Source organism: Staurois parvus, unplaced genomic scaffold (genome assembly GCF_062004578.1).
Source record: "Staurois parvus isolate SC_StPar_1 unplaced genomic scaffold, SC_StPar_1.0 ptg000025l, whole genome shotgun sequence".
NCBI lineage: Eukaryota > Metazoa > Chordata > Amphibia > Anura > Ranidae > Staurois > Staurois parvus.
The window spans coordinates 3,947,720-3,962,428 of record NW_028317821.1 but is presented as its reverse complement, the minus strand read 5'-3'; the positions used below and the strand labels follow the sequence as shown (position 1 = coordinate 3,962,428).

The window sequence follows — 14,709 nt, the reverse complement described above, 5'->3', positions numbered from 1 at the left end:
TTTTCTGGATGAAACGGTGCATTATCTGACAGAAAAGCAGGGGTGCCAATATTTTTGGTCATGACTGTATATATGATGTTAGTGAAACGGTTAGGAAACACAAAATCTCAGCAAAAAATTACCTTACGTAATCATAGGGTACACAAATGCAATATATCTTGCTCAATTTTTGGTAAAATATATAAGATGAGGTTGTGCCGAGTACCCAACATGTCAAACCTTAAAACGGAGCATACCCGTGAAATGGCCACACACTTCGCTACCCTATATTTCAATAGATGATGCTTCAAGAGCCTCTACAGATCATCAGTTTAGAGTTATGCAGGAGCTCTGTAGCTAGAATATTTGCTCCTACTCTTGGTGTTCGCAGCATTATATAACATGCGTAGGACAATCAACGTTTTTGTTCGTAGGCACCCCCTACAAATACTTTTACATTTGTACGTGCGTGTATGCAGGATGGGGGGGAGCTCAAAACTTTTTTTGGACAGCAGATGAAGTCTAGCTGTCAGGTTGTCAGATATACACACACCCCCTGCTGCTACTGACGTAGTGTCTACATCGGTGGCAGCGAGCGGGTTGAAGGCTCAGCCCACACAGAATAAACATTAAAGATTTTAGTAGTTGCTACCAGGGGCGGACTGACAACTCATGGGGCCCCCGGGCAATAGGGGATCATGGGGCCCCTGTGTCCTTGCCCAAACTCAAAAAAGCCTATGAAAAAGGTACCAGGGGCATCTCATGGGGCCCCCTACTGACCCCGGGCCCTCGGGCAGTGCCCGAGTTTCCAAATGGTCAGTCCGCCCCTGGTTGCTACAGAACTAAACCTACTCACAGTGTCTTTTACCTCTTAGGGACTCTATCTGTGACTTTGCTGTGCTTGAGTTTCTGGGTCTTCTCAGCTGCTATGGCCATTCAAGTGTTGGTCCCGGTCTGTCTGCTGATTTTTTCCTGGATATTGGAAGCCAATATCCAGGATATAGAGTGTTGCTTTGCAATGACCAAGCATTACTGTTTTGAAACCTTTGTTTAACGTGGTTCTAAAGTCTAAACAGTTTTTAGACCTGTATCTGTATCAACCCTTCCCCCTTATACTTACTTCACTCGATCCAGTGCTATGCCCCTCTGTAGTCTCTCCCAGCTCCAAGAGGATTTGATAAGGCAGCGGTAGCCATTGGGATCAAGCCAGCAGATGTGGCACAATAGAAAGTGGCTTCCTATGGTGGCACACTCAGAAAAGGAGGAGCCAGGAGCACCAGCGGGAGAACTAAGAAGAGGAGGAACGGGGCACCTCTGTGCAATTTCTATTGCACAGAGCCGGTAAGTGTAACATGTTAGTTATATACAAAATAGAAAATTTAGACTTTACAATCACTTGAACTCTCATTATCTAGTTTTAGGACTTGCAAAAGGGTTCACAAACCCTGTATAAAAAGCCCACCAGATTCCATCTGTAAATTAAATATCATTTTTGGGTGGACAATTTAAGGATGTATATTGTCTGGTTATAAATGTATACGTGGTAATTGTGTTGTGACCTTTTTAGCATACAAATGTCTGAATGCAGTAGGAGTGAAAAGGAGGATCTGACTGGTTGTTCTGAATAACAAGCATTTTTTTCTCTTTGAAACATTTAATGAATGTTGTCCAAACTGACTAATTCCTATAGTCAGAACTGTGCCCGTGGGATCTGTGTAATGCACCTGGCACTGATCATCCCTCAGTAAAAGTGAATGCAAAGTGAGTGTTCCCCACAGCATCACCTAGTTTCTCCCCTCTGGACCACACGCAGCCACATGAAATCCTGCACTTAAGGTGATTAAGCTGTAATGTGCAGGGGTTACAATGGTGGAACAGATATGCAATGGGGTACAGTGGTGGAATAGGTATATTGACAGTACAGTAGTAATGAAATGTGTGTGGGTGTACAGTGGTGCAATGGGAGTGCAGACACAGTGCAGTGGTGGAAGAGATGTGCTTGGGGTACTGTGGCGGAACATGTGTGCAGGGAGAATACAGTGACTTAACGTGTGCAGACGCTTAAAGTGGTGGAATAAGCATGCCAATGGTATAGTGGTGGAACCGGCAGTGTTTGCATGAAACAGGGGTACAGGTGATGCAGTTGTGATAAAACAGGTGTGTAGGTGCCATCCATTGGTGATGAAACAGCCATGTGGGAGCTGGCAGTGGTGAAACAGGTATGTGGGGGGTAGACAGAGGCCAATGTGTGTGGAAGGTACAACTGTGAAAGAGATGTGTTTGGGTTTCATTGATGTACAGAGGGTACAGTGGTGGAAGAGGTATGTGGGGGTGCAATGCTTGAATATGCCTGAGGGAGGAACAATGGTGGTATAGGTGTTTGAGAAGCTCAGTGGTGGAAGAGGAGTAAAGTGGCGTAAGAGAGGTGCAAGGGATCCAGAGGTGAGTAGTAGTTTAAGAGAGGTGCGAAGAGTGCAGATGTGGGTGGTGATGAAGAATAGTTGTGGGAAGTGCAGAAGATAGCAGTGGTGGACAATTGGTGAGCGAAGTGATGACAGGAAATGTCTTATTGCCATGGGCAACACTGCACACTAGGCTGTCAACTACAAAACCTGACCCATGGTTCACCTACCTCCCTGACATTGCTGAAAGTGATTTCCAGTTAGTGGCTAGGCATGCCAGTAGGTAGACCAGTGCATGGAAGAAGGCCCGCACACCTCCATTCTTCCTCCTCTTGCTTAAAACCTGCAGCAGGTATGAATAACTCCTGAGTTTCTGATAGTGTGGGGCTTGGAACTGATCTGAGGTGTAACGGTGCATACATTTGGGGCTGATCTGAGGTGTGAAGGTGTAGAAACTGAGGCTTATCTAAGGTCTCAAGGTGCATTGGTGCTAATCTGGGCTTTGAAGGTGCAGGAAATAAAGCTGATCTGAGGTTGGATGTTGCAAGAATTGCAGCTGATCTGAGGTCTGAAGGTGCAATAATTGGGGTCAATTTGAGGTTGAAGGTACAGGTATTGGGGCTGATGTGAGGTCTAGAGGTTATGCATCTGGGTTTATCTAAGGTCCAAAGGTACATTAATTGGGGCTGATCTGAGGTCTGAAGGTGCATGAATCAAAGTTGATCTGAGGTTTAAAGTTGCAGGAATTGTGGCTGATCAGAGGTCTGAAGATACATGATGGTGCAGCATTGCTTGGATTTAGGCTTCACAAGAAGACACCCAATCTTATGAAATGCACATACCTTTTCAAAACGTCCCCGTTCTGGAAGTGACGACTTGGTGAAGTCTGTACTCCTGTGCTCTTTTTGGTACAAGCCAGGGTAGTCATTTTCTTCTCCTTCCATGCTGTGTTCTCTTCTGAATCCCAGCCCAGAAGGTATCTTCTTGGCACTCTTGCCATCTTTCTTTGTAATACTCAAGTAGCTCAGCAGATCTTTCTGATTCAGACTCCTCTTCAAGATATTTCCTGGGCTGTGAGAATCTGGGAGGGACTTAAAGTCTAATCTGAAATCATCAGGTGAAAAGTCATTTTTCTCTATCAGACTGCTCACACTACCCATATTGCACCTATAGGAAATGTCCGAATTAAAAGAACGGAGGATTTGGTTCCCGTGGTCACAGGCTAGACTGAATGTCTGTGCAGCTGCCATGGAGGATTAACAGTAGGCTTGACCAATCTACAAAGATAAAAATAAATGTTATAACTCAACATTGTGTATTTCATGTTGCAGTTTGTAGCAGGTTTTACAATGCAGCTTATGATTAGGACGTTTTTTTCTATACCTGTCAGCTAGCATAAACTTTTAAAAATAAACGTTAAATAAAGATTATGCCTAGCAAAAGGTGCTATAAGACTTCAGTTAGTCAAAACTTCTATTCTCTATTTGATCTTACATTTACTTTGTTACCAAGGACCAACTTCTGGGTGTGGGCCTCATCCATCTGCCACTGTTATATACAAAACATTTTTTTAAATTTAGAAAACAGACACTTAGATCTATAAAAATACATAGCTCACATTCTAGTACATAATCACTAGCCACCATTACAACACCTTACCGCTAACATAAGTATCAGAATAGAATCCTCCTATTTAACCACTTCCAGTCCGGACACTTTTACCCCCTTCCTGTCCAGGCCAATTTTCAGCTTTCAGTGCTATCACACTTTGAATGACAATTGCGCGGTCATGCAACACTGTACCCATATGAATTTTTTAGCATTTTTTGAGACAGATAAAGCTTTATTTTGGTGGTATTTATTCACCGCTGGGATTTTTAATTTTGTTTGCTATGTAAATTAAAAAGTCCAAAATTTTGAAAAAAAGTGTTTTTCTTATAAAATTTTGCAAATAAACAGTATTTCATCATAAATCTTGGCCAAAATTTATTCCGTTATATTTTTAGTAAAAAAAAAAATAACCTAAATTAGTTTATAACCAAAAATTATAATTTTTAAACATTTGTTTTACATTTTTCTATTTTTTTATATTATTAATTAATTTATTTTTTTACATACTGTCACCCTAGCAGTACAGTGTCACCATGGTGACACTGTACTACTTGTGGGGGGTGATGAAGATTTTTTTTTCTTTTTTTACACTGATTGCTTTTACACCCATAAAGGCTGTAAAAGCAATCATTTCTCCTCCTCTCTAGCTGCATTCTGGCAGCCATTGGAGCTACTGAGTGAGCTGTGATAGGTTACAGCTTGTCACATGGTACAAGACTGTTGTGAATAGCCTTGTACCACGTGACCTCTGTGATCATTCACAGATTTCACACGTAGTAAGCAATGATGTCACAAGTGACATCTTGCTTACTACTCTGCATGTGATCACTGATCACACTGCATGTGATCACTGATCATGTGATCACACAGCAGGCACCGGATAGCGGTGCTGCGTGCTCCCAGGGAGCGCGCACAAGCAGGGCGCGGGGAGGCCGTTTATAAACGGCCACCCAACCCTGTACTGCCACCATCCAGCCGTTTATATACAACGGCCAGACGGGAAGAGGTTAAAGGTCATAGCCACAATCCCTGGTTCTATAAAGAGGCCTACTACATAGTAGATATGCAGCAAAACCTAGAGGAGGCTGGGAAGCAGCATAAAGCCAATCAACAGTAAGACTCCATTCATACTAGGGTGTTTCAAATCGCAGGTGGAATCATCGCATTCTGCGCGATTTGAAAACACACTGTGAAAATGCACATTTGTGTGTTCAGGTTCCATACATTTCAATGGCAGCTCAAAATGTGGGGCGTTTTTTCCGCATGACAAACAATCGCACAAAATCGCGAAGCGCAAGATGCCCAAAATTTCTGAAACTGTTTTTTGGCGCCGTAAGTCCCGTGTTTCTGTTTGTGCAATCGCGATGTGTTTGTCACATGGAAAAACGTACGCAGTCGTGGAAAAAATGCCCTGCGTTTTCAGATGCCATTGAAATCAAACATGTTTGGGACAAACATAAACCTGTATTCAGAAAGAAAAAGTTAACAAAAAAAACCCCAAAACAAAACAAAAAAACAGGCAGACTCAGGGAACCACTCAGTTTTTTCTGCTGTCATTTTTCTATGTTTCTAAATAACTAACCATGGCATATGCCATGAAGAGCACTAATCAACATCAAATGATGCCCTCCCCACCAAGTAGCACCCTAAGCAACTACCTAGTTGTCCTATGCAAAGAAACAGCCTTCTTGCCAGGCCTCTACACCAGGACAAAAGGCATCCAAAGCAGAAAAGGGGCTTTTGTCCACACTACCTATCAAGATTAGGTTTTATTTATAAGACAGAAATTATTCACGTTTCATTCTCTCACATATCTCAAAGTATCAGGATTATTACTCATTTCAGGACAGTGGGAGGAACCATGCAAATCACTGCTTTATGCCCCACTATATAGAAGCCATGGCTTCTGTGACGTAGAGCTTGGGACCCAATAAGACAGTAAAGCCATACAGGTTGTGGTGAAAAGGGTCTAAAGCAATCAAAAAGCCCTCATTATTTGATTGCTTTAGTGGGTACCTTCTGTATTAAAGAGGTTGTAATGTAAAAAAAAAAAAAATTAACTAAAATACAAAAGATGTTCTATGTACCTGCTCTGTGCTAGGGTATTGCAGAGTGGCTCTGAACCTCCTCTTCTGCTGTCCCCTGCCAGCGCTTTCCATTTTGCCTCTTCTCTATGTGCTGCCAGGAAACCATTTCCTATGGAGGCACAGGTATGGGACTGCTCTTGAGCCAGGCTGTGTGCCTCCATTGACACACACCGTGCAGTTTTGCCCCGCCCCATTCTTTCTGGATTTGACCAACAGTGGCAAGAACCAATAGTTCAAGCTGCTCTCAGCCAAACCTGTGAGATGGGCACAACACTAGATTGATTAGGACTGAGGTAAGTATTTAGGGAAGGAGTTGGGGAAGAACAGCAAATGTTTTTTTTTTCACCTTGAGTACAATGCATTAAGGTAAAAACTTTTTGACTTTAGAACCACTTTATGAAGGTGATACTGTTCTGCGCACCAATTAGACTGAGGGCCTTTACATTGATTTATGCATGCCATAGACGGGGAGAAAACCAGCCGAAAATTCGTCCAAAAAAATAATCGGCTGATTTTCGGATCGTTAGTGGCTGAATTGGTTGGCCGGTTTTCTTGATTTTGACACATTTTTTTAATTGTTCATGTTGGGGAAAAAAACGGCCGATTTTGCCCATTGGCCGATTTTCACAGCAATGATGGGAAAATCGGACGATCTTTTTCTCGATTAAAAAAATGCGCATGAGCCGTGACCAAAGAAAAAGAAGAACATCTGTATCTATTTGTATGGATACAAATAGATACAATGTTTGCAACCGCAATACTTAGAAATGTCAAATCTATTAGCGGTGTTCCTGCAGAGAGCTCCGCTATGATATTTGACATGTAAAAGTATAAGAGTTGCAACATTGTATCTATTTGTATCCAAATAGAAACCTCTGTATCCGAAATGGATACAAATAGCTACAATGTTGCAACTTTTTCTTAATATTATTCAGATTCTATTTCTTCTTCAGGGACACCGCTATTATATTAATTGCCGGCTATAGACAGGACGAAAATCAGCCAACTTTTTTTTACCAATGGTGGTAATGTCGGCTGATTGAACAACCAATTTTTCGTTTTTCTAAAAAAAAAAAACGTCCGTTTTCTCCCCGTCTATGGCCTGCATTAGTCTCTTCTCACCATAATCAAGTTCTACTGTCTTAATTTGTATAAATAAGCCTAGCTGGTTACTAAGGGCATGAGTCTCCATCTTTACCCTGTCTTAAAAAATTTGGCCCCTTCAACAGGAATTGTAAAAAACCCATAGTGAAAACAATCAGCAGAGGAGTTACCCAGCATTACACACAGCATGGCTGTAAGGCAGCGAATGAATCGTTAGAAAAGCACTGGAGTTCTTCTTTAACAGTCAATCAATTAAAGAATGTGAAGTAACAGAAAAGTTAGTAAAAGAATAGGAAAGAAAGGAGCACTGAGTCAGTGACAGCTGAAGGCCACCCACATGCTTTCATACGAAAATCAAGCACATGTTCTTTCACAGATATCCTGATACATGCAGTATGTTCACTTCTTTAAAAGAAAACTTGGAAGAAAACTGGGAAGAAAGAAAAAGTGGCTTTTAAGACATCTATTTTATTTAGTTCATAGACAAAGAATTATTTCAATGAAGCATGGAAATGAAAGGCAACCCAATACAGCCATAGCCCCATAATTATAGCTTTAACTCTTATAATAAGTCACAGAAATGGATGCAGCGGGGCTTACTGTAACATTGTGGGATGGTGGATTGGATAGCAGAGATCAGCATGTGCTCAGACCAACCCAATACCAGAACATAATTTGCTGCAGCAGTTTTATCACCACTGCTATCCCTTAGCATAAGCTACCAATCCAGAGAGTGTGGTGTAGGGAGTCTGCATATAAATTCACATTTGGAAAATGATACGTGCTTCAACCATATTTAGCATGGAACATGTAACATGTTCCAGTTCCTGCCTCCCCTCCCTTGAATTCCCCCCCCCATGACAAACGGCTGGGAGAACCTCTCCCCCGCTCCCACTGTCACGATGTAAAAACAGTGCAGCCGTACAGAGCTCTGCCCACATCTTTCATTCACTGTGAATGAATAAACTACATCTACCGTTGGCCTCCACGGCTGATGTCTTGTAGTTCTCAATGAATTGCAAGGGCGCTGGTGAGTGCTCTCGTAGTTCATTCATTGATTCTTCCTGCCATTAGGTAACTGCCTGCCCATACGAGGTACAGGCAGACAGTGTATTGAGAGTCTACAGGATCCAGTCATTGCGCCCGCAATCTGCAATCGCAATAATAATAAATGCACATTTTTTACCTGCAAACAGATGTGCATTTATAATTTTTTTTGTACAAGGTGAACTTAGTCTTTAAGCTGTAGACAGGTAGCAGACAGGGGTGTACACATCCTGGGATTCTTTGCATTGCGAGTGGCAACAACTATCCCCCTCATCACGTTTGGCAGGCAGTACTGCTTGGCTGTCAAACCTAATCTGAATAGCAAGCTGATGTGGATCGCTCCTCAGAGGGTGAAGCTAGTGTAAACGAGCCCTTAGGCTAATATCAGGGCAGAACAAAATAATGGCACTAAAGAAAAGTTGCTTTAAGGGTTAAGTCCACCTGTGTGATCATCTAAACACCTATTCCCACAGTAGGCCTGCTTATCACACATTCCTTCACTGATATTACTGTTTGTTTTATTAATTAAACAGTTCAAACATTTCATGTGTAGGCTGCAGGTTCAGGGCTGCTGGTGGCTGGAATGTGCTTCTTTCTACCAATTGTTACAAACACAATGGCAGATCCTGCAGAGCCGGTGGAGCAAATTCCTTGCATGCCTGGCAGAACCATGATTAATTCACACTAAAGAGACTGCCGTATGGGCTAATCATCTTTCCAAGAAGCTAACACCACAAACATGCCCACCAAGCCATTTTACCATCTGCCACCAAGAATGCAGACATAGATATTCACTACATCCAGCTTTGCTGGCATCATTCAACTGCTAATGATCCAGGAACAAGATAATGTATGCAAGACATGTTTGTCTTTACTGTTGCACATGGAATTTCTGGCACACATATGGGACAATTTAGGAAGGTTAATCCAACTACACATGAATTATGTAGTTCTATAAAACATACAGTATAGTTGACAAACAGGTACAGTTATTGGGTCATTTAAGTTCTGTTTAAGGTTTTGGCATGTGTCTTTATGTGTTCTTTGAATTAGTCTTTGTTATTCTAAATTACAGTGTATTTATATTTTCACTGTCTTAAAGTGAACTTGTTCTATGTTCATTCAGGAAAAGCAACAGGCTTTCCTACATACTGTCCTCATCAACAGTACATATTTAAAGCAGTATTAAACACATTTATTATTGCAGCTTACCAGTTCTTAGATGTGATGGCTGCATCACTTTTCTTTTTTAGGCTTTCTTACTTCTATTTTCTTGTGATCATCCAGCAAGTAAAGCGAGATACACACACTTTTTTATTTTTCTTTCAACCCAGCGGACTGAACGAAAAAAAAAAAAAAAACGGACAGATTGCTGTACTAACACAAGCAATGTTGGTGCAGCCATCTCTCCCGCTGTTCTATTGTGTTGTGACGGAGGAACCCCAGGGAATCCCCAAATCCACCCCCCCACACTAGAACACGCTGATCAGCGCTCACAGGTCTGATGCTGGTTTTCCAACATGTCTGTTCAATAGAAGCGGTCATAAGACTTGCACACAAGCCAAGTCAGAGGGTTCCTGCTGAATCGACCAGTGTATACAAGGCTTACTTCTGTTTTTCAAAACAAGGTCTTTTCCAGTTGTGTCAGTTTACAGGGATGAGACAAGCCATTTAACCTGAAAGCGGTACCATTTTTTTTGCATGGAAATATGTAGTTTTTTATTGTAGACTGTCATTTTTAGGAATAACTCACTGAAATCTGTACGAACAAGAGTCTAGTAAACATCCCGGGTATGATAAAATTTGAAACACGAAATCATAAATTATAATTTAATAAATAATCATGAAAAATAATAATATAATAATAATAAATTTAATTCAATAATATAATCAAACCAAAAACACTGAAATTTGAAATACAGAGGCAAATTCGCACATCGCTGAGCAAAGTCGCAAAAACGTTTTCAGTGTCTGATGACGAATTTCCCCACAAATCATTATCACTCAATTCTGCAAGTGGTTCTGATTTACTATCGCTGTTCTAAAACTGCTTTTGACATAAAGGGACGCTTTTTGGACGCCATGGACATTTCTCAGTTTCCAGGCAGAAAGAACATTCAAAATGCAGGCAGGGCACAGGACAAAGCACTAGGGACAAAATATATGTGAAATGCATTGAAACAGCAATGACAGCAAAAATGAAATTTTTTAAAAATTTAAAATTTCCCGCCGGTTCCAGCGCCCGTACGTCCCGATGTCACAGGGACCGGAACACGGAAGCCGGATGCCGGCATTGGCCGGAGGAGATGGCCGGGGACGCTGCAGGGGACACATCGCGGGAGTGAAGGACAAGGTAGGTGCTGCAGGGACCCCCTGAGCAACGCTGCATGGTAAGCCCGAGTGTAGCTTGGGGTTACCGCTCTTGGTATAGAAATTTTACCCCGAGCTACACTCGGGATTACCGCTAAGGAGGTTAACACTGGAGGGGTGCTTACAATATTCAGCTTTTATTTATTCATGAAAACCTTTATTCCAAAAGAAATATTGTTTTTTTGCTGTAACTGATTACAAAGTGTGAGCTGATGTTTGGCTTCAATTTGTTAGTGTATCTAAATCTGCTAATGCATTTAACACTACCCTCCCCTCCTCCACTGACAATGCTGCTGTGTGCTGTTTCCCTTGTGCTCCTTCATCCAGAGTGGGGGCACTCTAATACAGGAGGTGTGTTACTAGCCAGTGAAAACTGAGGGAAAATGTCTAAAAAAGAAAACTAATGCAACCGCATCGAAGGGTTGGTAAGCTCTAATATATTATTTTTGGTTTTGGATTTATTGCCGCTTTAACTTTCCTTTGTTTCCCTTTGCTGTTCCATTCATGCCAGAAGCCAGGGGAGAAAATTCTATTAAAATTCCAAGTTGCTCTAGTTGGAGCTTTCACAGAGCTGAGTCACATGCTCCTCCATATGCCATACCTGTTGGTCCCTTTGCTCCCAGCAGGTAAAAGAAGTGGTGGAAAAAAACTATTCGCCAATGGCAGGGCTGGCAAGAAAGTGAACCTGTTGTTTTATTTTGCATCGACAGAGCACATGTTCAGTTTAAGGTGTCTACAAACTTGCAGTTAAATCCATGCAAGGCATGTCCTTTCTTTGAGACATCAAATTTGCACCAGAGTTGGAGATATTTCAATCTGACAGGAATGGATGGTCTGCACAGATGCAGATAAATAGCAATAATAATAGAAATCAGTCATTCAAGAGCAGTATTATTGCACTTTGGTAGTCCTTGAACTGTCTCATCTTCCATGTTGTCTGTTTTGAATATTTTTATGTCATGACAGAGGGACCCGACCATACACAGATCAGTTATTGGAAGTATAATGGCTGATGCACAAGGGGGAGGGGCAAGCTGACATCAGTACACTCGTAAGAACAACGGACGGGTAATGAGAGGAGAGCCTGTGATTGTTAGTTTTATGCTGTTCATATGTGGTGTGATGAAGCACCATGCAAATTTGAGTGGCATTTTAAATGTTTTTAGGCAATAGAGCATTTTTAAGGATAAAACACTATTTCTGCCTATTTTACGGAGCAAATATAAGATGAGGAGGAGGAACGATAGAAGCACTAGAGTTTGCAGTGAGAAGAAGGAGATCTATCTGGGAGTCATCATTCTATTAAACCCACTAGGACAGCGGTTCTCAACCTGGGGGTCGCGACCCCTTTGGGGGTCGAACGACCATTTCCCAGGGGTCGCCTAAGACCATCGGAAAACATATTTCCGATGGTCTTAGGAACCGAGACACCGCTGCTCTGTCTCGCGATCTGTGGGCGGGATGATATGCTGCCCCTGTAACCTGGCCACACCTCCGGGATCACTCAACAGCTCCGCCTCCTCGTCGCTGATTGGCCACCGGAACTGTAGCTCAGGAGAGGCACACAGGCGGCCAATCACCGGCGAGGAGGTGGAGCTTGGAGAGGAGGAGCCGAGCGGCAGAGCGCGCAGATCGAAGAAGATCGAGGGAGCTGCAGGACCGAGTGAAGAGGAGAGAGGCCAGAGAAGGAAGACAGCTGACAGGTAAGTGCAAATTTTGCTTCTGCAGGCTGTAGATGGGAGAGGGAGAGAACGAGCCCAGACTGGAGCAGGGGTCAGCAAGGTAAGTATCATTGGTGTCAGTGGGAGGAATAGTGCCCCATCATTTGTGTCACTAATACCAACGATGGGGCACTATTCCTCCCCCCACTGACACCAATGATAGGCACTATTCCTCCCCCCACTGACACCAACGATGGGGCACTATTCCTCCCACTGACACCAACGATGGGGCACTATTCCTCCCACTGACACCAACGATGGGGCACTATTCCTCCCCCCACTGACACCAATGATAGGCACTATTCCTCCCCCCACTGACACCAACGATGGGGCACTATTCCTCCCACTGACACCAACGATGGGGCACTATTCCCACTGACACCAACGATGGGGCACTATTCCTCCCCCCACTGACACCAACGATGGGGCACTATTCCTCCCACTGACACCAATGATGGGGCACTATTCCTCCCCCCACTGACACCAACGATGGGGCACTATTCCTCCCCCCACTGACACCAACGATGGGGCACTATTCCTCCCCCCACTGACACCAACGATGGGGCACTATTCCTCCCCCCACTGACACCAACGATGGGGCACTATTCCTCCCCCCACTGACACCAACGATGGGGCACTATTCCTCCCCCCACTGACACCAATGATAGGCACTATTCCTCCCCCCACTGACACCAACGATGGGGCACTATTCCTCCCACTGATACCAACGATGGGACACTATTCCTCCCACTGACATCAGTGATGGGGCACTATTCCTCCCACTGACACCAATGATGGGACACTATTCCTCCCACTGACACCAATGATGGAGCACTATTCCTCCCACTGACACCAATGATGGGGCACTATTCCTCCCACTGACACCAATGATGGGGCACTATTCCTCCCACTGACACCAATGATGGGGCACTATTCCTCCCACTGACACCAATGATGGGACACTATTCCTCCCACTGACACCAATGATGGGGCACTATTCCTCCCACTGACACCAATGATGGGACACTATTCCTCCCACTGACACCAATGATGGAGCACTATTCCCCCCACTGACACCAATGATGGGGCACTATTCCTCCCACTGACACCAATGATGGGGCACTATTCCTCCCACTGATACCAATGATGGGGCGCTATTCCTCCCACTGACACCAACGATGGGGCACTATTCCTCCCACTGATACCAATGATGGGGCGCTATTCCTCCCACTGACACCAATGATGGGGCGCTATTCCTCTCACTGATACCAACGATGGGACACTATTCCCCCCATTGACACCAATGATGGGGCACTATTCCTCCCAATGACACCAATGATGGGACACTATTCCCCCCACTGACACCAATGATGGGACACTATTCCTCCCACTGATACCAACGATGGGACACTATTCCTCCCACTGATACCAATGATGGGACACTATTCCTCCCACTGCAAAATTACAGTTCTGAAGTAGCAACGAAAATAATTTTATGGTTGGGGGTCACCACAACATGAGGGACTGTATTAAGGGGTCGCGGCGTTAGAAAGGTTGAGAACCACTGCACTAGGAGGACACAAGCGCTGTATGGCCAAACATTATAAAATGTGAGGTCAAAAAGCTCCAGGTGAGAGCACATCTTGGGTGATGGTGGAGAAGCACAATAAATGAATATGAAGAGTTTGGTTGACTAGAATTGTGAATTAGGGAAAAATTGGAAGATTATCAAGAAATACACATTATATTATATGGGACTTTTTTTTTGCACATATGTTATGATATATTGATTTAGGTATTGTCACAAGGGGTATTGTAGTTACTGGAAGGCGCTGCACTATTATTTGTTTATTGTTAACAGTGTTCACCATGGTTCATTTATTAATATTCCCATGGTCATTTATTAATATTCCCATGGATGAAATGCCAAATAAACAGACTGGTGGTCCACAGAAAACCTACACAGTAATGTTAGTGCCCGGTCCAGTTTGGAAACTTCTGAATAATATTGAAGAGAACTTGGGAATGTAGAAGATAACATCTCCCAAATAGGATCTCCCAATGTTTGTGTAGTTTAATATAAACTTGTCTGGGGATCTGAATAATCATTAATATATTAAAATGTTATTGCAACCATGGCAAATGAAAGCAATCTGTGCGGATTATGTCACATTTGGTCAATAGTAGTTTGACCGGTAGGCAATACACCTGTACTCCTGGAAGCCACACTTCCTTGTTTTGAAGTCCTCACTTGCAGAGAGAACTATAGCAGAGAAGCAGTGGTGTAAGAGGAGGGAAAAAAGAGTACAATAGCAATTCACAGGGGAGGATTAAAGAGGAAGCAGGTGAGGCTGTTTGGACAGGACGCACCTCGCATCTTGTTAAAAC

At 43.2% G+C, this 14,709-nt stretch overlaps 1 protein-coding gene across 1 annotated transcript in view; it reads right to left on the bottom strand.

Moving 5' to 3' along the window:
- N4BP3 (NEDD4 binding protein 3) overlaps window positions 1-14,709 on the bottom strand; it is an 81,378-nt gene that overhangs the window by 24,318 nt on the left and 42,351 nt on the right. Inside the window, exon 2 of the mRNA XM_089693855.1 lies at window positions 3,224-3,658. Coding sequence (XP_089549981.1) covers window positions 3,224-3,631 — 408 coding nt within the window. The 5' untranslated portion in view covers window positions 3,632-3,658. The remainder of the gene's footprint in view (window positions 1-3,223; window positions 3,659-14,709) is intronic.